The sequence below is a fragment of the Carcharodon carcharias genome, chromosome 6 (assembly GCF_017639515.1).
Source record: "Carcharodon carcharias isolate sCarCar2 chromosome 6, sCarCar2.pri, whole genome shotgun sequence".
Lineage (NCBI taxonomy): Eukaryota > Metazoa > Chordata > Chondrichthyes > Lamniformes > Lamnidae > Carcharodon > Carcharodon carcharias.
In genome coordinates this window covers 55,028,591-55,055,267 of record NC_054472.1, presented here as the reverse complement: position 1 = coordinate 55,055,267, position 26,677 = coordinate 55,028,591, and the positions used below count along the sequence as shown (strand labels likewise).

General features: G+C 47.3%; 1 protein-coding gene across 1 annotated transcript in view; it reads right to left on the bottom strand.

Annotated features, from left to right (window-relative positions):
- amph (amphiphysin) overlaps window positions 1–26,677 on the bottom strand; it is a 289,286-nt gene that overhangs the window by 169,767 nt on the left and 92,842 nt on the right. The window contains exon 2 of the mRNA XM_041189423.1: window positions 1,680–1,760. Coding sequence (XP_041045357.1) covers window positions 1,680–1,760 — 81 coding nt within the window. The remainder of the gene's footprint in view (window positions 1–1,679; window positions 1,761–26,677) is intronic.

The following is a 26,677-nucleotide window of genomic DNA, read 5'->3' as shown; positions in this document are numbered from 1 at the left end:
AAATCCCGGCTCTCCCCTTACTGTTTCAAACTGTGAAAATCGTGGCTCTCCTCTTGCTGTTTTAAACTGTAAAACTCCCTCAGTCACCAATCTCCAACTGAAGCCTCTACTGCAGCCAAACACAGCACTCCAGTGCGTGTCAGGTGAAATGTGGTGCAGAAAAGTGTGAAGTGATACATATTGGTAGGAAGAATGGGGAGAAGCCAGAGACACTAAAGGGTTCAATTCTAAAGTGGCTGCAGGAATAGAGTGACCTAGGGGTGCACAAAAAGTTGAAGTTGGCAGGATTGGTGGAGGAAGTGGTTAAAAAGGCATACCATTTTCTGGTTTTAAAAATAGAGGTAAAGAGTGCAAAAGCAAGGAAATTCTGATGAACCTTTATAAAACACTGGTTTAGCCTCAACTGGTGTATTGTGTCCAATTCTGGGCAACACACTTTAGGAAGGATGTGAAGGCTAATTAGAGAGGGTGCAGAAAAGATTTACGAGAATGGCTCCAAGGATGAGGGACTTCAGTTATGTGGATAAATTGGAGAAGCTGAGGCTGTTCTCCTTAGAGAAATTAAGGTTGAGAGGAGATTTGATAGAGATGTTCAAAATCATGAGGTGTCTAGACAGAGCAGATACAGAGAAAATGTTTCAAAGAGCCAAGAACCAGGAAACACAGATTCAGCTGTCAAAGCTATAAGCTCAGGAATTCTCTCCATAAACCTCACTTTCCCCATTCCTCTCTCTCCTCCTTTTAGATGCTCCTTAAAACTTTCCTCTTTGGCCAAGCTTTTTTATTAGACAGATTTGTTTTCTAATGTTCCTGTGAAGCGCAGCAGAATGTTTTACGATGTCAGAATGCACTATATAAACACAAGTTGTTATTATTGCTTTTCACACTAGCCAGGAATTGGTGCAGGGTGAAGAAACTTTAAAAGGAAAGGGAAATTATAAAATAGAGGAGGGGAGAACATTAGACATTTTCTTAATGAAATCAGTTAATATAGGGACATTGGTAAATTGATTGATTCCTTAACTAACTATGGCTGTTTCTGTACAGCTTGTTAATATTCAACATCAAGTGAGCATGACTTAATTACATCAGTAGACAGAAAGCGCTATTTCATTCTCAATCACATGCTAAGCTCATGTTTTTCCTGCAGAATGAAGCAACGATGTCTAGTTCTCAACCTCACTGACAGAACATGATACTGGGCCAATGTTCCTCCTTCGACCAAATAAACCCCCCAAAAAATCAGATTAACTGCCCAATCATTTCATTGTGGAAACTTGATGTGTACTAAAAGATTTGCTGCATTTGCCTTAGTTTCAGTGGGGAGATGATGATGTAGTAGTGATGTCATTAGAGATCCAGGCTAATGCTCTGAGGGCACAGGTTCAAATCCCACCACAGCAGCTGGATGAATAAACTCAAAATGATGAATTAGTGACTCTAGACCCACATAATGTAGTTGACTCATAACTGCCCTCTGAAATGCACTAGTAAGCCACTTAGTTCAAAGGCCATTAGGGATGGGCAACAAATGCTGGCTTGACTCCCACAGCCCATGAACAAATGAGAAAAAAACAACAATAACTACACCACAAAAGTAATTCATTAGTTCAGATATATTTTGGCAATCCTGGGATATGAGAATATACTATATAAATGCAAATTCCTTCTTTACTTACCTCTTGCTTTTTGAAGTTCTGTACAAATCCTTCAAACTGTTCATCTCTTGTTTCATCTGCTTTACCAAGTTTCTGAAGCACCTAAAAATTGAAAAACAAAAAAAAAACATTCTGATATTACTTAACATTGGATCATACTTAGAAGGTGCTAAAGTTAAGAAGATTTTTCAAAGTGATGTTTGACTATTACTTTAGTCAGGAGGCACTGTTAATCATAGAATCATAGACTGCCTATGGTACAGTAGGAGGCCATTTTGTCCTTCATGACCATGCCAATTCTCTGCAAAGACAGCACTACTAGTCTCATTCTACAGCCCTTTCTCTGTAGCCATGCAAATTGTTTCTCTTCAAATAATTGTTCAACTCTCTTTTAAAAGTTTCACTTGAATCTGCCTCCATCACATTCTCAGGCAGAACTTTCCAGATCCTAACCACTCACCACTCCTCATGTCGCCTTTGGTTCTTTTGCCAATCACCTTAAATTTGTGTCCCCCTGTTTTTGACCAATCCACCAATGGGAACAATGCATCTCAATCTACTTTGTCTAGACCCCTCATATTTTTAAACACTTCTATCAAATCTCCTCTCAACCATCCCTTCTCGAAGGAGAACAACCTCAGTGTCTCCAATTTATCCACTTAACTGAAGTCTCTTATCGTGGAACCATTCTTGTAAATCTTTTCTGCACCCTCTCCAATGCCTTCACATTCTTTTGAAAATGTGGCACCCAAAAAAGGACACAAAATACTCCAGTTGAGGCTAAACTGGTGTTTTATAAAGGCCCACCATAATTTCCTTGCTCTTGTACTCTATACCTCTATTTATAAAGCCCAGGATCCCATATGCTTTATAATTTCTCAACCTGCCTGCCATCTTCAATGATTTATGCATATCCACCCCAATAGCCCTCTGTTCCTGCACTGCTTTTTGAATTGTATTCTTTATTATGTATTGTCTCTCCTCATTCTTCCAAACATGTCAAGCACATTCCAGCACATCACTCGTCATACCCGCTTAGGTTGCAACAGTAACCATAGTTCACTTTCTTACTCTTATATTATATTTACACTTTCTTGTACTTTATTACCTCCCCATTTATTCATCCACCACTGCCACTTACCCTAGTGGGATGCATCTGTTGACAGTCACTCTCACTGACTACACTATATCCATCGGGTGAATGCCTCACCTTCACTCACTCATATGTCCTCTTATGACCTTTTGCTCTTTGTGTCACAAGGGAAAGTACTGGAGGTGGGCCACCACACATAGTCCAGAGGAAGAGGCCATGCTATAAGTTGCACATCTGCATTGCTGATAATCAGAGCTGGAGAGATAGGAAGCTCGCAGGTGACAGAGTTAAAAATATCTGTGGCATACATGTTAATTTAGTTTAATTGAGCACTGAACCATGAGAAGGCCAACTGTGCTGATTGGCAAGATGATGACTTTGTTAGGACTAATTCATATTATTTCTTCTGTCCCTGGAGCCTTCACGTATATATCAACAATCCGTGGTCAGGTCTGACAACAACTCCTCAGAGGAGTTCATTTTTATCTGAGGTTGGACAGTCACAGGACCTACAACCATGCACCAGTGCAAATATCCCCATTTCAGTGGGTCCAATTAGACAGTTAGCTGCATCGTCACCTGATGATTCACACCTCGCAAGTAAGCCACAGCAGACATTGGTAGCAGGGACAGCTTTTTGCTTTAATCTTTCATGGGATGTGGGCATTGCTGGTAAGCCCAACATTTGTTGCTCACCCTAACTGTTCTTGAGAAGATGGTGGTAAGCTGCCTTCTTGAACTGCTCCAGTTCATGTGGTCTAGGTACATCCACAGTGCTGTTAGGAAGGGAGTTCTAGGATTTTGATCCAGGGACAGGAACACCAATATTGTCCCAACTCAGGATGGCATGTGACTTAGAGGGGAACTTGCAGGTGGGGGTGTTCCCATGCATCTGCTGCCCTCGTTCTTCTAAGTGGTAGAAGTCACAGGTTTGGAAGGTGCTGTTGAAGGAGTCTTGGCGAGTTGTTGCAGCGCATCTTGTACATGGTACACACTGCTGTCACTGTGCATCAGTAGCGGAGGGAGTGAATGTCTAAGGGGGTGGATGAGGTGCCAATTAAGCAGGCTGTTTTGTCCTAGATGGTGTTGAGCTTCTCAAGTGTTGTGGGAGTTGCACTCATCCAGACAATGGAAAGTATTCCATCACACTCCTGACTTGTGCCTTCTGGATGGCGGACAGGCTTTGGGGAGTCAATAGATGAGTTATGCACCACAGAATTCCCAGCCTCTGATCTCCTGTTTTAGCACAATATTTATATGGCTGGTTCAGTTCAATTTCTGGTCAATGGCGACCCCCTGGATGTTGATAGTGGGAAATTCAGTGATGGTCATGCCATTGAATGTCAAGGGGAGATGGTTAGATTCTCACTTGTTGGAGATGGTTATTGCCTGGCACTTGTGCAGCATGAATGTTAGTTGCCACTTATCAGCCTAAGCATCACTGTTGTCTGGGTTTTGCTGCACATGAGCACGGACTGCTTCAGTATCTGAGGAGTTGTAAATGGTTCTGAAACTGTGCAATCATCAGCGAACATCCCCACTTCTGACTTTATAATGGAGGGAAGGTCATTGATGAAGCAGCTGAAGATGGTTGGGCCTAGGACACTACGCTGAGGAACTCCTGCAGTGATGTCCTAGAGCTGAGATGACTGACCTCCAACAACCACAACCATCTTCCTTAGTGCTAGGAATGACCCCAACTACTGGAGAGTTTCTCCCTGACTCCCATTGACTCCAGTTTTCTAGGCTCCTAGATGCTACACTCAGTGAAATGCTGCCTTCATGTCACTCTCACCTCACCTGTTGAGTTCAGCTCATTTGTCCGTGTTTGGACAAAGGCTGTAATGTGGTGAGGAGCTAAATGGCCCTGGCAGAAGCAAAGCTGAGTATCAGCGAGCAGATTATTGGCGTGTAAGTGCTGTTTGATAGCACTGCCTACTACACCATTCATCACTTTGCTGATAATTGAGAGTAGATTGATGGAGTGGTAATTGGCCAGATTGGATTTGTCTCGCTTTTTGTGGACAGAACATACCTGGGGAATTTTCCACATTGTCAGGTAGATACCAGTGTTATCGCTGTACTGGAACAGCTTGGCTGGAGGCGCTGCTAGTGACGGAGCACAAGTCATCAGGACTACTGCCAGGATCCTGTCAGGATCCCTCAGCCTTTGCAGTGCCTTCAGCCATTTCTTGATATCATTTGGAGTGAGTGAGGCAGGGTTTAATCCTCTTCAAGCTCTGCTCAGCTGGACTTGGATACTCAACCCAGAGGCCATCAATGAAAAAGAGTCGGCTCGAGAAAGAGCAGCAACTTAACCAATCACTGGCAGACTTGCCACACGCACTCTCCTCAATCGCGGAGAGACTGGTGGGGTCCAGCTGAATCACTAGTGCATTGGTGGCACAAGGACCTGTGAGAATATCTGCCATGTAGAGGATGGCTGCTTCCATGGAGCTCCAAACACAGCCGTCAAAAGCATCTATGCAGACAATGACCACAGCCATACAGGAGGTATCTGCCAAATTAAGCAGAATGGCATTATCCATGCTTACGATACATCACTGATCTGCACTGAGGTGTTCTATAACAAAGCGGTAGGAGTGATGTGGCGCTGGCAGAGGAGAAGGGGATGGTGAAGGGGGAACTGCATTCAAAGTGCTTCCACTTCTCATCCGTTTCCTTCCAAAACACTCCTCCCTCAGCCAGTTCCTGACATGTTGCCTTCTGTCTGGATGGCTGACACTGCCCCTGCACAGGTGTGAATGGGGCAATCCTTGACAGGAGCTTCAGAGGCTCCGAGACGCAGGGGGCAACAGCCAAAAGTTCCTAAGTAGACAAAGTAGGGATCTGACAGTCGGCCAAAACCTCTGCTGAAACCACACAGGATGCATCTCGTAGAAGCAGAAGGAAGTGCTAGAGAAAATAAGTGTAATTCATGAAAGGTGTGCACTAGGTGTTTAACAAAATGCCATGCTGTGAAGATTACTTTTTGTATAATGTCACATAAAATTTACACTGTGTCTCCTGCCAATGCAAGATGGCTGCCGATGCCCGTCTGCGCATGTGCATTTGTCCACACGCATGCAGAAAACCAATGACATCATTGGCTAGAGTCATAGTGCCAGCAAAACCAGTCTTTAAAAAAAAATTCTGTGAAGATGGCTGGAGCAGGAGTTCCCCTTCAACTCAACATCCTGGCAAAACATGGTTCAGGGTAATTTCTTATCCATTTTCAAAGTAAATAATTTGAGTTCAAAAACTATTGTGGTAACTGAGGGTATAGCCCCTCCTGCTGTCTATCGGGAGCTCCATGATGTTCTGTGGAGGCTCCAACCAGTGAGCCCTAAGTGGTGTAATGGTTTCTGTGACCAGACTGTTGTCGCACAACGTAAAAGTGGAGGACTGGATCACCCGAAAACACGTGGATCATTTGAGAAGGGAGATACCCCAACAAACCGATGATCCACCTGTAACCATTGTAGAACCTGTGGTTCCCGTTGTGATTGATCAACCAAGGATATACATATCTGATGTCTCTGTCGGAGTGGATAACACTGAACTGCCTGTGCCTAAGGAGGTACCTGATGTTGCTGCAGTTGCAGAAAATGAAGATTCAGTAAGAGATTCTAAAGTTGTGGAGCTATGACGTAGCAACCAGATCAGGAAACCACCTGTGAGACTGAACTGATAATTTCATAACCTGTGTACATATTTGTGATGTCATGAATGTAGTTGTTCTTGTAAATACAAATTGCAAAAAAAAAAGGGCAAGGAATGTAGTAACTGTAGCTTTAAGGAATGTGGTGACTGTAGCTTTAAGGAATGTGGTGACTGTAGCTTTAAGACTTATTGTACCTATAGTATCACGTGACAGTGTGAACAAATCAGCCCTAAGCATGGGGAACGTTAGGGATGGAGTTTGTGCCTTGTTATGGATCTTGATGGAAGCATTTAACTGCTGCTGAAGTGCTGTAAATAAAGTTAACTGTTTCTTATGAGAAATCTATCTGGAAAACCAAGTCTGTAACAGCAGCAAAACTATGCAAGTACCCCATTCCAAGGATAGACGACTTATTTGCAAAGTTGGCTGGAGGCAAGTCCTATACAAAATTGGATATGAGGCACACCTACCAAAAATTGGAACTGGATAGCACGTCGAGAGAATACTTGACTATTAACACACACAAGGGCCTTTATCAGTACACTCGAGTCTCGTCTGCATGCACTATATTCCAGAGAACAAAGGAGAGTCTTTTGCAAGGACTTCCCTGAATGGTAGTATACCTAGATGATGTTCTAATCACAAGGTCAACCGAGACCGACCATTTGGCCAAGCTGGAGGAGGCGGTAAGAAGGTTCATGGAAGCCGACATGCAGGTAAAGAAGGAAAAACACACATTTCGAGTGCCAACCTGGGTCACAGGTCAGACATCATGGGTTTGCATCCAGTAGAAGAGAAAGGTTGAGCAATAAAAGATGCATCCTCACGATCCAATGTAACCGAACTCAAGTCCTTCCTGGGTATGGTCAACTACTATAGCCGCTGCTTGCCTAGTTTATCAACTGTGTTGACCCCATTATGCTTGTTGTTAAAAAAAGAATCACTGTTGATTGTAAAATTTACAACAGGAAGAAGCCTTTTTGAAAGTAAAGAAACTGTTGCATTGTTTTGTTTATTGGTACACTCAGACCCATCAAAGCAGTTGGTATTAGCATGTGATGCCTCTCCTTATAGTGTAGGAACCGTGTTATCACATAGAATGGAAGATGGATCAGAAAGGCCCATTGACCATGTCTTGAGAACCCTCTCCACAGCTGAGAAGGGTTATTCCTAGCTAGAAAAGGAAGGCTTATCAGTGATATTCAGGGTGAAAAAATTCCAACAGTACCTACATGGATGACATTTCACCATTGTGTTGGACCATAAACCATTAATGGGCTTATTCAGTGAGCATAAGACCATTCGCCAATAGCATCAGCAAGAATACAACGTTAGGCTCTGATATTACCTGTGTATGAGTATACTTTTATGTACCTCCCTGGCTTACACATTGCAAATGGGAACGCGCTCATTTGTCTCCCGTTACCAGATAGCATTCTACCAGCTCCTGTTCCACAAGAATTCGTGCTTTACTGAATTTCTTGGATTCTTCGCCTATGTGTGCTAAGCAAATTAGGAACTGGATGAACAGAGATCCAATATTGTCAAAAGTCAGAGAATTTGTTTTGCAAGGATGGTCAAATTTGCCTGTATCTGAAGATTTGAAACCATTCCATGCTAGAAACACAGAGTTAAGTTGTCAAGATGGAATTTTGTTTTGGGGATCAAGAGTTGCCATCCCATCACAAGGTAGAGAACCACTCTTGACAGAGCTTCACAATGTGCATCCAAGCATATCAAAGATGAAAATGCCTACACAAAGCTATGTCTGGTGGCCAGGCATTAACACTGACATTGAAAGCATGGTCATGCACTGTCTCCACTGTCAGCAACAACAGAAGTTGCCTGTTTCAGCTTCCCTGCATCCATGGGAGTGGCTTGGTCGACCCTGGGTTATACTATATATTGATTATGTAGGACCATTCTTCAGTACCGTGTTTTTATTGATCGTAGATGCACATTCTAAATAGCTGGATGTATACGAAGTCAAATCGCCAACATTGAGCGCAACTATCAAGAAGCTGTATCACTTTTTTAGCATACATGGCCTACCTGAAATTGTCTGATAACGGTATGATCTTTACAAGCACAAAGTTTCAGAAATTCATGAATCTGAATGGAATCAGACATATTAAAACAGCCCCTTACCATCCCTCATCGAATGGTTTGGCCAAGAGAGCTGTACAAACTTTCAAGCCTGGTATGAAAAGGTTATCAGAAGGTGCTCTAGAATCTCGACTTTCCCGCTTTCTTCTCAGTTATTATGCAACACCATTTGACTACAGGTTCAACACCATATGAATTACTGATGAAAAACCACCTACGTACATGGTTAAGCCTAGTGTTTCTAAATTTAGAGGGGAAGGTACAGCGGTGATATGGGATTTACTAAGTAACCTTATAGACAGATGTAAAATGGCAGAGAGAACGGAAAACTAGGAAATCACTTTAAATTGGACAATCACATTAGGAAATATAGGATTAAACTATTAAAAGGTGAATTTATGACTGAAGCTGCAAAGTCTAGGCACAGAATGGTGAAGTGGATTTCTAGTTAGAGTAGCGGAGATGAAAAGCCTAGAAAATGAAAATGGTGATGTGAAGGTGTGAGAAGGAGAACTGTGGGGTCTTTCTGAAAGGATGAGCTATTGTCATTCGTATTGATCTGGCGATCTGATCTGTGTGTGTTGAGTGGGAGGCTCGGCAAGCAGGATCGGTAGTGAGCAGGATTGGCAGGGAGTGGGAGGTAAGTAGAAAGCTACCATATGTCTTTCATATCTTTGAATTTATTTTATTTTAAAAGTTACATCATTTATCAATATAGGAATTTAGCAATGTAAAGTATTTCAACTTACAAGGTATAATGTTTTAATGATTTTTTTCTGGTGAGAAAGGTCCTACAGAATCTAACTATAGCTTTTACATTGGTTTCAATGGGAAAATCTGATTTGCTTAAAGTTGTTTCACTTAAAAGTTGCACTTTTCAGGAACACAACTACAACTTTAATTTACAACTTTAATAGGTTTTCACCTATTCATCAAAATAACCTCCAGGGCAAGAATTTCCCTTCATTGCACTAAGTGCGGTAGCTGGCGTGAAAAATGGCGTTCTACCTGCCGGCCACAATGGTGGGTTTTCGTCCTGAATTGTCTGCTTCCCACCACATTAATTATATGCATACAGGAAACATGCCAGATCACAGGTGGGCAGCCTTTGATTCGCCCGCCCCACTGTGAACTCACTGCTTCCTCACTCTGGGCTGCATGTTTAAACGCCACCCGTGACAGGTTTTTTAATGCCTGCAGCCCAGAGCTGTCCTATGGAAGACATGGCTCCCAATGGGATGAAGCATGCTGCTCCAAAATAGAGTAACACTTCACTGGAACTCCTGCTGGATGCAGCTGAGGCCCGCCACAATGTCCTCTATCTCCCATGATGGCCGGAGGAGGTCCACCAACCTTACCACTCTAGCTTGGAAGGCGATGACAGTGGAGGTCAGTGCCAATGCAGCACAGAAAAGGTCAGCCATCCAGTGCAGAAAGAGGATGAATGGTCTCATTCATGCAGTCAGGGTAAGTCAACTATTTCAACACTCTCAACTCAGACACCCACCAGCCCATCACACATTCACTGGCATCTCACATGCTGCCAGCTCAATGGACATCACCACTCACTCTCTCACAGACACCTTCACATCTCCATCTGGCCTCATCTCCTCTGCAGTTTGCCTCATCCCATCCATGGCTGCACTCAGCACCCACACATGGCAGGTATCCTTACCATATGCCCTGGCACTCTTCCTGCTCACACTCTCCATCTGTCTTTATGCAGGACAAGCACGCGCACAATCGCAGAGAGAGGTCTCAGGCCAGGGGTGGAGTGGCTGAAAACAAGATCCTCACTCTCTACAAGAATTGAGCCATTGAGCTGGCCAGAGAGGACATGGACCGTATCCAGTGGTGAAGCGGGTGGCGCACACCCAAGTGAGAATCCTGCACCAGCTCATCCCTCAATACTGTGAGTGCATTGCCCTGTTTTAGCGTCGCCTGCCATACACTGATTATTTCTTCTTTCTTTCATAGGCACCTCTGCCAAGCACCCAAGGGCAACCACAAGCCAAGCCCTCAGCTCCAGCCCCGACGACACCTCAGTTGAGGAACTGGAGGATTGCACCATAGAAGACCTGTCACAGCACTCACTCATACCCTCCAGCATCGCAGAGACACACAACTTGTTGAGACCTAGTCCTGAAGCAACCTTGGGGTCACAGTCTGGTGAGCACAGCACACAATTTGGTCCACAGCAGGTGGAGGGAGGCACATCCGAGGTTGCTGGCACTAGGAGGACTGCTGGATGCCATGATTCTGCTGAGTCTGAGGCAGATGACAAGCCTCTGGGCAGGTTCCTAAATCAGTTGGTGGAGCTGCAGTGGCGATCATGGGAATATCAGAGAAGGATGTCAGCTGCATTCCTCAGATTGCAACGGACGATAAAGAAGTCCGTCCATATTCAATCTGAGGTGATAGCACCAGCATGCCAACACACCGAGGTCAACATTGGCAGTACGGCAGCTGCTGTGGAGACCTTGGACCAGGACATCGGCCCTGCACTGCTGCAAGAGCAGCATTCCATTGTTGTAGCCATTGGTGGCATCCATCAGTGGCTATGCGAAGGGTTTATGAAGCACCTAGATCTCATTCCAGCTGCCCCTTCTCCTCAAGGAGTCAGCCAGAGCCCTCAGGCACCCATAGGGAAGAAGAGCAACAGCTGAACACCTTGGGGCTATATACCCAGCTGACTCTGGGACTGTCCAGCCAATCCCAATCTTCTCTTCTTGTGACCCCATCACCTCCAGCTCCAGGCCAAGGAGGGTGCACCTTCAAAGCAGGCCAGGGCCCTCCAGGTCTCAGCCCTCCAGAGGATGCCTGCCAAAGTCATCACAGACAACAGGACGTAGCAGTCAGCAGGCTGCCTCCATCTCCAGCGTGGATAGCGGGGAAACTCCAAGATATAGCAGTAGGATTAGAGAAGTTAAAAAGATTTGGGAGCACAACGGTAGCATGGGTGTTTACCACATGTATATAATGTTCATAAATGTAAATAGATTCACACCTATTTTACATCTCCTCTTGCTTATGCCTCCTTTTTATGAGGAGCTGTGTTGCTGCCAATCAGGTGAGATACCATGATCCATCCTCTCACTTATTGCAGAAGTTGTTATCATGAGCCTCTTGTCTTTGTAGTGTGATTCCATATCACCACAGTGTGTGGCCCTTTTCCAGATCATTCTCAACATCAGTGACGCTTCGGCCTTAACGGTAAGTGTGCTTGTGGAAGGAGCTTCGTTCACATACTTTGCAGGGTCATGTCATGTTTATTCTTGGCTGTGTAAGATTGAGGCAGAGGTGTTCTCCTATCTCGTCTGCATTCTTGAAAGCTGAAGGCATAGTTTACAAGGAGAGATGTGTTAACACATGAAGGAGGGGTATATATCGTGCAACTCCATGTGCTCTCAGTCTTCCAGCAGGGTTTTCATGCCATAAGCCCATACTCAGAATTCATGTGCACTCCTGTCTGCCAACCGCATTTCTGACATTCCGAGTACATCTGCTAAGCTCACCAATAAGTGGGAGGATCTTGCCCCCTCAAGGTGCCAAAATTCTACCCCTTTCAGCCACATTATTGCCCCTACATTATTGCTGGAACCTACAACCTCGAACGTTTCTCAACCTGTAATTGTCTGGATTACGGCCACGAGGCTCTCGTCACAATGTTGGGATCCCGCGCTGTGTATCCCATCACCGAAACACTCACCGAAACGAGTGATGCCAGTTGCAAATGGTGAATTTTGGTGGTCAATAGAGCCTTTGAGCTTTCTCTGGAAGCGCACATTGTAGCTTTAGACAATGTTGAGGGGAGCAATGGGGTAAGAGCGAGGATGCACTGAAGCTGAAGTCTGCTTTTTATTAGCGACAACTTGTGACCTTGAGGGCTTCATGAGTGTTTTGGAGTTTGCAAGGGCGAGGCTGGCCATGAGGGCACAATGTGTGTCTTAAAGAGGAGGTTTTTCAATGTCTGGCATGCAAGTGGTTGGACGCTGTCATCCTCAAGTGGTCCATACGCAGAGTGAAGTGAGGATAAAGGCAGGCCAGCATCCCTAACTGAGAGTGCTGGATGTTAACATGATAGAGAAGAAGGTGACAGAGGATTCAGCCATCTCTGATTAGATGCACACCTACGGAAAGTCCTCTGCTGCCTTGGCCCATGCGTCACCTATCAGTTTCACCATCGAGATTACACAGAATGCATTGTCCCGTTGCTGGAGGTGGATCTCCTTGAGGAGCTTTGTCAGATTGAAGGCATACAGCTATGAGCCCACTGAGGGTAATGGAACAGCTCCTGGCTCTTGAAGGCTGCCACTGCGACTAGGATGCTGGAGAGACGCTTGAAGAGGCAGCACCTTCTGATGTCTGATGCCGGGACTCCCTCCTCCCGTTAGCACCTCATCTCAGCAAGGATACATACTCTGAGGCTTCATCATCCTTTAAAGGATCAGGACAATGTGAGCTTCATGTGTAACTATTTACCCACATATTGTCGTTCACGGTTGAAATGAGAGAAGTAGCCAGGCTGGAATAACAAAGCAATGTTGGCCCATGATAGAGGGCAGTTGTCCAAAGGGCAAGGGATGATGCAACTTATCATCCTCCTCTTGGAACTTGGTGGACTATGAGGACCTCATTGGCATGCCTGCCTCATCTAGCCAATGCTATGGCCTCTTCCCCTGTAGCCTTGGCTTTCTCGAACTCAATGCCCTCATCCCCTTCGATGTCCTCCTCATCGGAGGAGATAGGCAGCTCCTCCATGTCAGCATCTGGCAAGACCTCTCCCCTTTGCAGCACCAGGTTGTGCAGCACACAGCAAGCTATGATGATCATGAGACCCTCTGGGAAGTGTACTGGAGTGCCCCACCAGATCTGTCCAGGCATTGGAATCGCATCGTTAAGATTCCTACAGTGTGCTCCACCGATGATCAACTAGCGGCATGGCCTCATTGTACCTTCTCTCTGCAGGGGTCTGCGGATGCTACACAGGCATCATTGGCCATGTCACCGAGGAGCCAGCCCTGGATCCTGTGTGGTCCCTTGAAGATGCCTGGGATTTGGCATCTGTGATCTGCTCAAGATATATGAGTAGTGGACACTTCCTGGGTGTCTGGCACAATCCTGCATGATCAGTTTATTGTGATCGTAGACCAGCTGTACATTGAGCGAGTGTTAGCCTTTCCAGTTCATGTATTGGAGTGCCTGTTGTCGGGGACATGAGTGTAGTCCATGGCACCCTGCACCTGTGCGAATCCGGAAATCTCAGCTAAGCCAAGAGCTCTGGTGTTCTGGCTTGCTTGATCTCTGTTGAAATTGACGTAATTGTGGACCCTAGCAAAAAGGACGTCTGTGACCTCAGGAATGCGTTTGTGTGTGAACATTTGAGAGATCCCAGTGGATCCCTGGAAGGAGTGACCAGCTAACTGCAGTCATTACTTTCAGAGCCACTGGCAATGGATGCTCTCCCAGCCCCCATGGCGCCAATTCCTGGAGAATGTGGCAAATGTGAGTCACCAGATCCCTGGGCAAGCAGAGCTGTCAACGACACTGGTTCTCACTCATCTGCAAATAAGACATGTGAGATCTATAAATCCTGGGTCTTGTGAGCCGCCTATGCACAGCGTTTCTGTAAGTCTCATCCTCTGTGTCCAGAAGGGGCCATGCTGGCCCTTGCTCCTTACTTTGGCAAGCCAGGCACCTCCATTGCAATCTTCTCCTTCTCTCCTGCTTGTGTGTGATTATGCAGCAGCAATAAATCCAGGCTCTACTTCCTGATGCTCCTTTCTGCAGCATCAATCAGAAACAGACGAGAGTCAACTTTAGCCTCCAAATGATTCATCAGCGAATGTGCGTTCAAGGATTTTGTTCCTGTGTCAGCAACTACTCGCCCCTGAAATGATGGCCAGTGTAAGGTGCATATCAAGGTGCTCCCCACCTCCCACCTTTACATGACCGTCTGCTATGACATTGCTTTGCCCAGGCGCTTGGATGTGCTACTTTTTGCTGAGGCGCTGGAAGCCTCATTCACTGGACCCTAATATTACACTCTTGGGAATAAACATGAGAGAAAATGTCTATTCAGGATTATTTGAGGGGAGTGCCTGAGGCATCTCTTCTGTGAACCTCCAGAACCACGATTCTAACTTGCTTCTGAAGCTTGTCCAGTCACCCAACTGCTCTGGGGTTCATTAACGCTCTGGGGACACTGTGAACAAGGGGTTAAAACAAGGAGGTCGATTATTGCCCTTTGCAGGATTAGTCATACATGAATGCATCGTTGGTTCACCTTCCTGATTCCCTGCATTGTCATTGAAAGGCTTCTAACTTGTCTCAGCTGTGCTTCTCTCCTCATTTGGGAATGCACAGTTCAGTTGGGTGCCCCTTTAATCAGCCCCCCGCAGTGCATGTACCTGCCCTCCACTCCGCCCGCAGAGCCCTCACCAGCTGAGCTTCTCCTCATTCTAATTTTGCACTGCACCATCACTACGGTTTGGAAAATGGTGGTGCTGAGCTCTCACTGCCAGACCAGATTGGACCCACCCTGTATGAGTATGGAAACCCCTCCCATCATCCCGGAGGAGCTTAATGTTCAGGTTACCATCCTTCTGGGACCTCTCAATCCTGCCCCTGTATTCCTTGATCCTATCGTGGTTGTGGTGGATATCCGTTTGTTAGCCCCTGAACATTTTGAGGTGGATGTGCCAAAGCCCCGAATGAACCTCACCCATCCCAATCTTGTGGTCGGTTGCACAGTTAAACACATAGCCCCCCACAAGCCCTCAGTTACCCCACAATGCCCTTTCTCCATCGATAGGCTGCAGATGCCTCCCCTCACTGAATGTGCCATCTGTGGTAGGGTATGATGCTAGAAACCCCATGGATAGAGGCGCGTGATGTTACGAACATGCCCTGCACACAACATGCTGGGCACAATTTACACTGGACTGACATGCTTCCCCCTTCCTGCGCTGGGAAAAAGATAGTCTTTGCAAGCTCAACAATGTAAATCAAAGCATTTCTTCACACAGCAATTCTCCCATTCTGGCCCCAAGTGGCTTATGTCATTCTGTAATATACTCTGCCTCCCCATCCTGGCGCCGAGGACGATAGCCCCCCACACCCTCCCTGCAATCATGCATCTGAGTGCGACCTCCTCCCCTTGTACCCCCCAGTACAACCCTAGCCCTGCAGCCCCTTCCCAAGCCTAGTACCAATTCCCCCCTTCTCCAGTACAGCCCTAGACCTGCAGCCACTTCCCAAGCCTGAGGTCAGTTTCCCCCATTCCCCAGTGCGGCCCTAACTTTGCAGCTCATAAAAGCCAGCCCTGCCTTACTGCTGGTCTGGTAGGTAAAGGCTTTCCTCTGACACGCCCCTGTAAGTGATGTTGTGCTGCTTTTTTTAATTCATTCATGGGCTGTGGGCTTCGCTGGCTGGGCCAGCATTTATTGCCCATCCCTAGTTGCCCTTGAGAAAGTGGTAGTGAGCTGCCTTATTGAACTGCTGCAGTCCCTCTGGTGTAGGTACACAGACTGTGCTGTTAGGAAGGGAGTTCCAGGATATTGATCCAGCGACAGTGAAGGAACAGCGATATATTTCCAAGTCAGGATGGTGAGTGACTTGGTGGAGAACCTCTAGGTGGTTGTGTTCCCATCTATCTGCTGCCCTTGTCCTTCTAGGTGGTAGCAGTCGTGGGTTTGGAAGGTGCTGTCTAAGGAGTCTTGATGAATGCCTGCAATGCATCTTGTAGATGGTGCACACTGCTGCAACTGCGCATCGGTAGTGTAAGGAGTGAATGCTTGTGGATGTCGTACCAATCATGCGAGCTGCTTTGTCCTGGATGGTGTCAAGATTCTGAAGTGTTTGTGGGAGCTGCACTCAACCAGGCAAGTGGGGAGTATTCCATCACATCCCTGAATTGTGCCTTGTAGATGGTGGACAGGCTTTGGGAAGTCAGGAGGTGAGTTACTCGTCACAGGATTCCTAGTCTCTGATCTGCTCTTGTAGCCACAGTATTTATATGGCTAGTCCAGTTCAGTTTCTGGTCAATGGTAACTCTCAGGATGTTGGTAGTGGGGGAATTCAGTGATGGTAATGCCATTGAACGTCAAGGTTAGATCCTCTCTTGTTGGAGATGGTCATTGCCTAGCACTTGTGTGGCTACTTGTGTGGTTACTTGCTACTTGTCAGCCCAATCCTGGATATTGTCCAGGTCTTGCTGCATTGGGATATGGACAGCTCCAGTATCTGAGAAGTTGCGAATGGTGCTGAACATTGTGCAATCAACAGCAAACATCCCCACCTCTGACCTGCTGGTGGCAGGAAGGTCATTGATGAAGCTGCTAAAGATCAGGACACGACCCTGAGGAACTCCTGCAGTGATATCCTGGAGCTGAGATGAATGATCTCCAATAGTCACAACCATCTTCCTTTGTGCAAGGTATGACTCCAACCAGCGGAGAGATCCTGCCACCCCACCCCCCGATTCCCATTGACTCCAGTTTTGCTAGGGCTCCTTGATGCCACACTCAGTCAAATGCTGCCTTGATGTCAAGGGCAGTCACTCTCACCTCACCTCAGGAGTTCAGCTCTTTTGTCCATGTCTGAACCAAGGCTGTAATGAAGTCAGGAGCTGAGTGGCCCTGGTGGAACCCAAACTGAGTGTCTGTGAGCAGGTTATTGCTAAGTAAGTGCCATTTGATAGCACTGTTGATGGCCCCTTCCATTACTTTACTGATGATGGAGAGTAGACTGATGGGGCAGTAATTGGCTGGGTTGGATTTGTCTTACTTTTTGTGTACTGGACATACCTGGGCAATTTTCAACACAGCCGGGTAGATGCCAGTGTTGTAGCTGTACTGGAACAGCTTGGCTAGGGACACAGCAAGTTCTGGAGCACAAGTCTGCAATACTATTGCCAGAATATTATCAGGCCCCATAGCCCTTGCACTATCCAGTGCCTTCAGCTATTTCTAGATATCATGTGCAGTGAATCAAATTGGCTGACGACTGGCATCTGTGATGCTGGGGACCTCTGGAGGAGGCCAAGATGGATCATCCACTTGGCAATTCTGGCTGAAGATTGTAGCAAATGCTTCATCTTTATCTTTTGCACTGAAGTGCTGGGCTCCCCCATCATTGAGGATGGGGATATTTGTGGAGCCTCCTCCTTCAGTGAGTTGTTTAATTGTCCACCACCATTCACGACTGGATGTGTCAGGACTGCAGGGCTTAGATCTGATCCGTTGGTTGTGGGATCGCTTAGATCTGCCTATCACTTGCTGCTTATGCTGTTTGGCACGCAAGTAATCCTGTATCATAGCTTCACTAGGTTGACACCTCATTTTTAGAAATGCCTGGTGCTCCTCCTGACTTACCCTCCTGCACTCTTCATTGAACCAGGGTTGATCCACCGATTCGATGGTAATGGTAGAGTGCAGGATATGCTGGGCCATGAGGTTACAGATTGTGTTCGAGTACAATTCTGCTGCTGCTAATGACCCACAGTGCCTCATAGATGCCCAGTCTAGAGTTGCTAGATCTGTTCGAAATCTATCCCACTTAGCACAGTAGTAGTGCCATGATGGAGGGTATCCTCAATGTGAAGGCGGGACTTTGTCTCCACGACGACTGTGCAGTGGTCACTCTTACCGTCATGGACAGATGCATCTGCGGCAGGCAGGTTGGTGAGGATGAGGACAGGTATGTTTTTCTCTCTTGTTGGTTCCCTCACCACCTTCCACAGACCCAATCTAGCAGCTTTGTCCTTTAGGACTCGGCCAGCTCGGACAGTAGTGGTGCTACCGAGCCACTGTTGGTGATGGACATTGAAGTCCCCCACCAGAGCACATTCTGCACGCTTGTCACGCTCAGTGCTTCCTCCAAGTGACGTTCAATGTGGAGGAGCACTGGTTCATCAGCTGAGGCAGATGATACGTGGTAATAAGCAGGTTTCCTTGCCCATGTTTGACCTGATGCCATGAGACTTCATGGGGTCCGGAGTCAATGCTAAGGACTCCCAGGGCAACTCCCTCCTGACTGTATACCACTGTGCTGCCATCTCTGCTGGGTCTGTCCTGCCGTTGAGACAGGGCATACCCAGTGATGGTGATGGTGGAGTCTGGTACTTTATCTATAAGGTATTATTCTGTGAGGATGCCTATGTCAGGCTGTTGCTTGACTAGTCTGTGAGACAGCTCTCCCAATTTGGGCACTAGCCCCTAAATGTTAGTCAATAGGGATGAGATTGCCATTGTCGTTTCCGGCGTCTAGGTCGATGCCGGGTGGTCTGTCCGGTTTCATTCCTTTTTTGAGGCTTTGTAGCAGTTTGATACAATTGAACGGCTTGACAGGCCATTTCAGAGGGCATTTAAGAGTCAACCATATTACTGTGGGTCTGGAATCACATGTAGGCCAGACCAGGCAAGGACAGCAGATTTTCTTCCCTAAAGAACATTAGTGAATCAGATGGGTTTTTACAAGAATCGACAATGGTTTCATGATCATCATCGACTTTTAATTCCAGATTTTTATTCACCATCTGCCGTGGTGGGATTCGAACCCACTCCCCAGAGCATTACTGTGGGTCTCTGGGTTACTAGACCAGTGACTATGCCATCGCCTCCCTTTGCAAAGCCTGGCGCTGATTACTGCGAGCGCTGCATGATGATGGGTGGGTGAACAAACCTCGAAGTCACAAGCGAAGTGCAGATCGCCATGTGCACATCACTTATATAGCATTGTGAAACACGTAATTCTCATTAACACCTATGTGCCCTGATAATCCAGCGTGGGGGGATGATTCCAATGAGTCCTCCTCATAATGAGATGCAAATATATTGAATGATGTTCCCGACATGCTGCGACAGGCTGCCATTGAAGACTGCAGCACACAATCGCAAACTGGCTTTACGACACCGTAAAACCGATCTTTGGCCTCCTCATGATATTTTCCGCTCCTGCTTGCCATGAACGGGAGTGGAAAATCCCATGCAACTGTAACACCAAATACCTGTAATGTCATGTACTTTTAACATTGTGCAACTTTAGCAGTTTGCATCTTTTATGCAATGCACCTTTAATGTGTGCACCTTTAACACTATGCACCCTCAGCACTGCACACCTTCAGCTGTATGCAACCTTAAAGCCATACCACTTCAGCGCCATGTATCTTTAATGCTTTGCAGCTACAGCAAGACTCTTTATAGTTCATGCTAAGAACAGAAAATGCTGGAAATACTCAGCAGGTCAGGCAGCATCTGTGGAGTGAGAAACAGAGTTAATGTTTCAGGTCTAGGACCTTTCTTCAGAACCAAAGAAAGATAGAAATGTAATAGGTTGTGAGCAAGTGAAAGGGGAGGAAAGAGACATTAAACATACAAAATACTGGATACTGAAACAATAGCTACCACAGACAGACACACCCAAAGTTTCTTAGAAATACACAATGGCTGAAGTATTTCAAGGCAAGGTTGCCCAGCCACTACAGAGAGATTGCAAGTGACACAGGCAGTGTCAAGAAAGTCTTCAGCAGAGGAAACAGGCTGAGGGCTGCTCTCTCTCCCCCTCTTTTGGAATTAGAGTGTCGCCTGGTTCGAGAAGCCAACTCTACAAGAAACCTACCAGCAAACCAAGATCTCGTAATAATTGCAAGGTCTTCTATATCTCAATGTATCCAAGAAACTAGCGAACTTAAATCAGCTGCAGTGTTTAAAATCTACGCCTCAAGGATAATCAAAGGACATTTAACTGTACATTCTTTTACTTTTTTAGTTACTGGACTTTAACTCCCCCTATTTCTGATACCTCTGTGCGTGTGTGTATCTATATGTGTGAGCCCGTGTCCGAATGATTACAAGTGCTAAATGCTTGACGTCGTATTTTTATTATTTTCTCAGGTTTAGTGGTTATTACATTGGCTCTTTCTTTTCTCAAGAGAACTTTGTTTGATTGGCTCCTAATTGTTCACTGCTCAAAAAGTTAAATACATTCTGATTTGAAAAAGGCATATCCTCATGAAAAAGAAACTTAAACCTTTATTGTGACCAACTGAGGAGGTTGAATAGAGGGGAGCCAGTTCAGCCCTTCTCTCCTGCTTGTAACAATGGGGAGAATTTTCCCCAGGTCGGGTGGGCAGTGCAGGACCGGGCATGGGGACCGGCCCACCCAGTGTATTTCTCAACTCCCAAGGATAGCAGGAGTGGGTGGGCAGCAGCGGGCGTGCACAGACCGCTGGGTCCAATGGTGACCTGGTGGTCTGTTTAAATGAAGGCCTGGCAGCCTTTGCAAGGCTGCTCACAATGGCCAGGAGAAGAGCACAGCAGAGGGCTATCAAGCATCACGCAAGTTCGGTGGGTAGGCCATCGGGGCAGGCCAGGCCGGAGGGTGGGGCAGCGGAGCAGTGTGCCCCTTGTTTCTCCGACAAGTGCCTAGCTGCCCTCCTGGAGCAGGTGGCAGCGTGGTGGGAGCTCATGGTTCCAAGGGACGAGAGATGGAGGCCTCCCCACCTGACCAAACGTGCGTGGGGGGAGGTGGCCAAGAGTGTGAGCTCCCACGATGTGGTGCGGGGCACATGGGTCCAGTGCCACAAAAGGTTCAACGACCTCCTACGCTTGGAAAGGGTGAATATCATGTTGGCTCAGGTCACTTAATGCAGCCATCACGGTTCTGCAACCCCCCCCACCCCCCCCACCACCCCCGACCCCCCCGCCCCTCCACCCCACCACTGCCACACACACACAACCCCCCTGCAACTCTGAGTAGAGTAACAGCATTGAATCCTTCATGGCATGTTTCCCTGACTGGGTGGGCTAGCAGAGATTGCCCATGCCTAGTTCACCCTGAGAGGATGGGTTCTGCACCCGCAGCATGTGTGTCACTGACATCCAGAGTATATAATGGGGGGAAAGTCAAGGATCCACACCTAGGTGCAATGCTGGAATAGTGAAGCATGTCAAAGTCAGGATGCTAACATGCTGGGAGGGGAGCTTCCAGGTTGGGGGGGGCACCAATCCATCTGCTGGTCTTTGCGCTCCACGTGCTTGTGCCTCCTTGCTTAGCAAGGTTACACCTTGTGCTGCCTAATGTGATGGAGGCAGTATTTGGGCAAGGGCGGGGGGTCAGCCCTGGCTGGTTTGGGTGAATGTGCGGCAGCTGTGAGGTGACGAAGAGCTGGAGTCCTGCAATGTCCCACTCTGGAGGGGTTGGCAGTGAGCAATGGGAATTCAGGTACAGGCTGCACTAATCAAAGCCCTTCTCTCCTTTATAGGAGAGGACTGCACACAATTCCGCAGAGCAAATGCGGACTGGCAGAGGCCAGGCCCAGTTGGCGATCCTGACAACTTTTAAGCTGTAGGCAATGGATCCGGACAGGCGCCATGCCCCCAGGTCCACCAGCGGCAGTGCGGCTGGGGTGCCAGGGGGAGGTATGTTCGGTGAGCAGTCAGGTCACCATGTGTGCCCCAGCAGCCATGGCACTGCTGAATGCTCAGTGATTGAATTTAGCAACATGGGTTGACCATTGATTATGAAAGGATGAGCGCATAATGATCCAGGGGAGCAGCATGCACATTGACATTGTCTGCACTGTAACTAATCAAATGTCCTTGTTCTTCTTTTCAGCATCACTGGAGCAGGGCCAGGAGGAGGAGGCAAAGGGCCCACCTCTCACCCCTGAGGGCCCAGAGGAAATCCACTCACCAGCGTCACATCATCTCAGTCAGGCAGGCACCAGTGCAGATTCTAGCACCTCGGTAAGAATTGAATCTTTGGCTAGTGTCCTGAAGCACAGTGGTGAGGGCACTTCACACTCACTTGAGGTGTGGGCAGAGACACAGAGTGCCCGGGGCGTCAGCAGTTGGGGGACTGCTGGGGACCAGGTATATCCTCGGTTGATAGATGATGATGTGCCTCTGGAGTCATCTGTGAGGCAGCAAACACTGGAAGTGCATCAGGGTATGTGGGAGGATCTGGTGGAGATACATGAGGAAATGCGTGGCATGGTGCCCGTGCTGGAGGAGTCCACGCGGAGCATCACCAATGCAATGAGCCTCATGTCCGAGTGCCATGCTTCCTCCATGGAGAGAGTGGTGACTGTCATAGAGAGGCTCCTCCAGGAGAACAATCAGGGCCTCCTGCGGTTGCGTTCAGACCTCAGCTGGTCATTTCCATGTGGGATATGGTTTGGGCACCAAGTATCCCATCTCGGTGCCCATTCATCTACGGTGAGCAGGGAGGTCCGAAGCAACCTCACATCAGCAGAGCAGCTGCCTGTCACCTCTGCGGGCTCCTCTCAGGGCGCTCTGGATGAGGGCAGCAGCTCCTCCACCCCTCTGCCAATGATCATGGTATTTGATGAGGCTGCGGCAATTGGGGAGATGCCAGCTGTGGAACTGGCTGCTCCCTCCCAGGCTGGGCCAGCACAGGCTCCACAGGCCAGAGGACGTCCGCCAAGGTCATCGAGGCCAACAGAACAGCACAGTGAGCAGACTGTCTCCAATGCCAGTGCCAGAGAGGGGGGAACACCTAGACATAGCACCCGTAAGCGTAAATTTAAGGCACCTTAGGCACACCACGGGGTTTATCACTGGTGCTTTTGTGTTGGTCCATGGTAGTTTATTGAAGATTTGGTGTGATGTCCAACCCTTTTTTGTTTGGTTTATGAAGTTACATTTGTTCTCTCAATAAATTTTGCCATGTTGCCATGCCTCAGGGTGATTCCATACCTCTGCAGTTGGACGGAAGCCATGATGTTATGAGTGTGTTGTTTGACATTGAGCTTTACTGACAAGGGCCTTAGTTAATGTTCCTATCCAAGCAGATTTAGCACTCAGGTATCAAGTATGGAGCCTGCAACCCTGGCGTATGTTGGGGGTCCATCTGTGGTGGGCTCGCTGAAGGTTCTTTGGATTAAAGCCTCCTGGGTGTCCCTGCCTCCCTGGAGGTGCCCGGGCCAGAATCTACCCCTCAGCGTTCTCCTGTGTGTGCTCATCCTCGGACTCACTACTGGACTCATCGTGTGCAGCCAGAGCAACTGCGTCTACATCTTCCTTATCCACTGCATCGCCCCTTTCCAGCGCCATATTGTGGGGAGCACAGCATGCAACCACTATCAGCGACACACAATCTGGGGGGTACTGGACTGTGCCCCCTGAACGGTCCAGGCATTGGAAGCGCATCTTGAGAAGACTGATAGTTCTCTCCACCACAGCCCTTGTGGAGGTGTGGCTCCTACTGTAGCGCTACTCAGCTTCTGATCTTGGATGGCAGAGAGGCGTCATGAGACAGCTTTTGAGGGGATAGCCCTTGTCACCCAGCAGCCAGCAGCCATCCATCCAGCCGGGCTGGAGCACTGAAGAGCCCTGGCACCTGGGAGCATCTGAATATGTAGGCATCATGGGAGCTGCCTGGGTACCTTGCACAGACTTGCAGAATCTGCAAGTGGTCACACACTATCTGAACATTCATGGAGTGGAAGCCCTTCCTGTTGTTGAAGGCATCAGGCTCACCTGCTGGCATCTTGATGGCCACATGTGTGCAGTCTATAGCACCCTGGATGCGGGGGAAGCCAGAAATGGCTGCGAAGCCTCTGGCTCTGTTTGGCTGGCCTCGTCCCAGCGACAGTGGATGAAAGTCAATGCCCGTCTGAATAAAGCGTCTGTCACCTGCTTGACACAAGTGTGGACAGCTGATTTGGAGACTTATCAGAGATCACCCACTGACCTCTGGAAAGAGCAAGAGGTATAGAAGTTGAGGGTAGCTGTGACCCTTAGAGCCACTGGCATGGGGTGTCCACCCACAATGTTTGCGGAAATCTCAGGGCCAATCATCTGACAAAAGGAGGTGACTGTCTCCCTTGAGAGTCGGAGCCTCCTTCGGCACTGCACCTCAGACATATTGAGGTAGCTGCTTTGCCACCTGTAAACCCTAGCAGCAGGATAGCGGCATCTTCTGCAGCCCCTTCCGCCTTACACTTCCTGTTGGCCCTGCACCCCTTGTGCCTGCACCTCCCCTCACAAAGGTGGCTCCCCTGGAGGCTTAATGTGGACTCTTGGCCTCCTCCCCCTTCTGGCCTTCCCTTCCTCCTCAGAGGAGGTGCCTCCAGTGGAGAGCACAACTCCCATTCCCTGGCTAAGGGAAAGCTTCCTGAAAGCTGCAGGCCCCAGAAATGATATTTACTGTAGAGTCCTGGCCTGAAGGCTGTTACTCCTGTCCAAGCAGCTGGTATGAGTTTTGAAATATTCCTGCTTAGGCAAGTATCAGTAACTTTCACGCTTAAATACCTAAAAGGTAACATTTGCGACCTGGCTCACCCCTCTTATCCTGCCCGTTGATGAGGTTTATACAAATGTCTCCTACCCGTCTGCCCGTTGCGCCCGTGTGATGTCCTGAAGATCACACGAAAAATTGCAGTCAATTGCTGCCTCAAGGGCCTTAACTGGGTAATTAATTGTGGGCACGCATCCGAGGATATCGTGCACCCACCCACCTAAATATTGCGATGGCGTGCGGTGACATCGGGACGCTCGCCCGACATCACCATTTTACGCATTGCCCCATGTGGGCTGGCCCTCGCACGCCAATGGGAAAACTCTGGCCAAAATGTCTGCAAACTCTGGCATTTAGACCAGGTAACAATCAAGAGAACCACCTCCTCCGTTGCTCTAGGTCTGTACAGAGGCAATTGCAGGCCACTGCCAAAGGGTGAATATACCCTTTTGGAAGGTACTTTTTATGATCCCTCCTTAAAAAGCCATAAAGCTCTTGGAAAATGGTGAGGGTGATGGGGAAAAGGTGGAACTGCAAAGATAAAAGTAGAAAAGCACTTAAGTCGCAATAGGCTGGGTCAATTGAAATATACAAGATTGAGATCAAAAGATCCCTGTTAGGTAAGGGTATTAAGAGATATGGGGCAAAGACAGATAAGTAGAGTTAATGTACCAATCAGCCATAATCTAACAAAATGGTGGAACAGGCTCATAGGGTTGAATGATCAACTCTGTTCTTATATAAATGAGGAGATAGCAGAATAGCTGGGAATTCTCCTCAGTTTGCTGTCAGTGTGACATGCACCAGGGAAAAATATCGTTTTGCTGTCAATGTCTGAAGTGGAATTTCAGCCCCACTGTTCTCAGAAGAATGGCAAATACAATATATGCTTTAACCTGCTTGTCCTACAAGTCATAACTTGTGTTTCTGTTTAGTACAGTTTGTTTTGGTGTCATTACAGCTGCTACGGTTCCACCTAACACAATTGCAAGTGCAAACTTGCAGACAGTGTTCTTTCATTCCATTAAGTAGACACTGCTCAAAAAAAAATATGTATCACCTGCCTCAGGCCTTGCAAGGATACCGGGATTAAACACTGCAGTGTGTTTCTTTATTCCAAATATCTACAGCAGGGAAGTCCAATCTTTGGCAGCGAGAGGCTGCATACACTGACAATAACTAGGCGAGCTGCTGTGGATTACACAGATATGCAAGACTTCTTACACTGAAAACCTAAGCCCCAAACACAGAGCTGTGCATAAAGCAATTTCCACTCTTTTGAAAAATAGTGTAATCCTGAGCATCAAAATCTGTGCTTCCATACACAAGAATGCAAGACACACATATACTAAAAAATTCAACATGCTCCCATCAACAATCATTTGTATTCATGTAGCATCTTTGCCTCAGTAAAACCTGTCAAGGAATGTGCCAGGAGCGTATTCAGACAAAAATTGGTACTGAACCAAGCATCAAACATGAGGACAAGTGACCAAAACACTTGGCCAAAGAGAGGATGTGGTATTGACAGAGTCAATGACCTGAGAAATGTTGGGCTGAATTTTATGTGGCCTTTGGACACGGGCTCAGAGCCGGGAAGGCTGGCAAAATGGTGCGGGGAGACATCAGGCGATATGCCCAATGCCTTCCCATCACTATGCCACTTTGCCAGTGGCAGGAAAGATGGCATGCAGCCATGGGAGAATTTGAATATGAGAATAAGAATGTTAAAATTAAAGCATTGGTAAACCAGGAGCTCCTCACACTGATTCAGAAGAATGACGTTTCTAGATATCAAATCATTTTCAGAAAATTAAGCATTTGTTTCCTATTTTCAACAAATTATTTCTGTTTCAAATTATTTTTGGTATATGTCAGCAAGTACAGGACTGA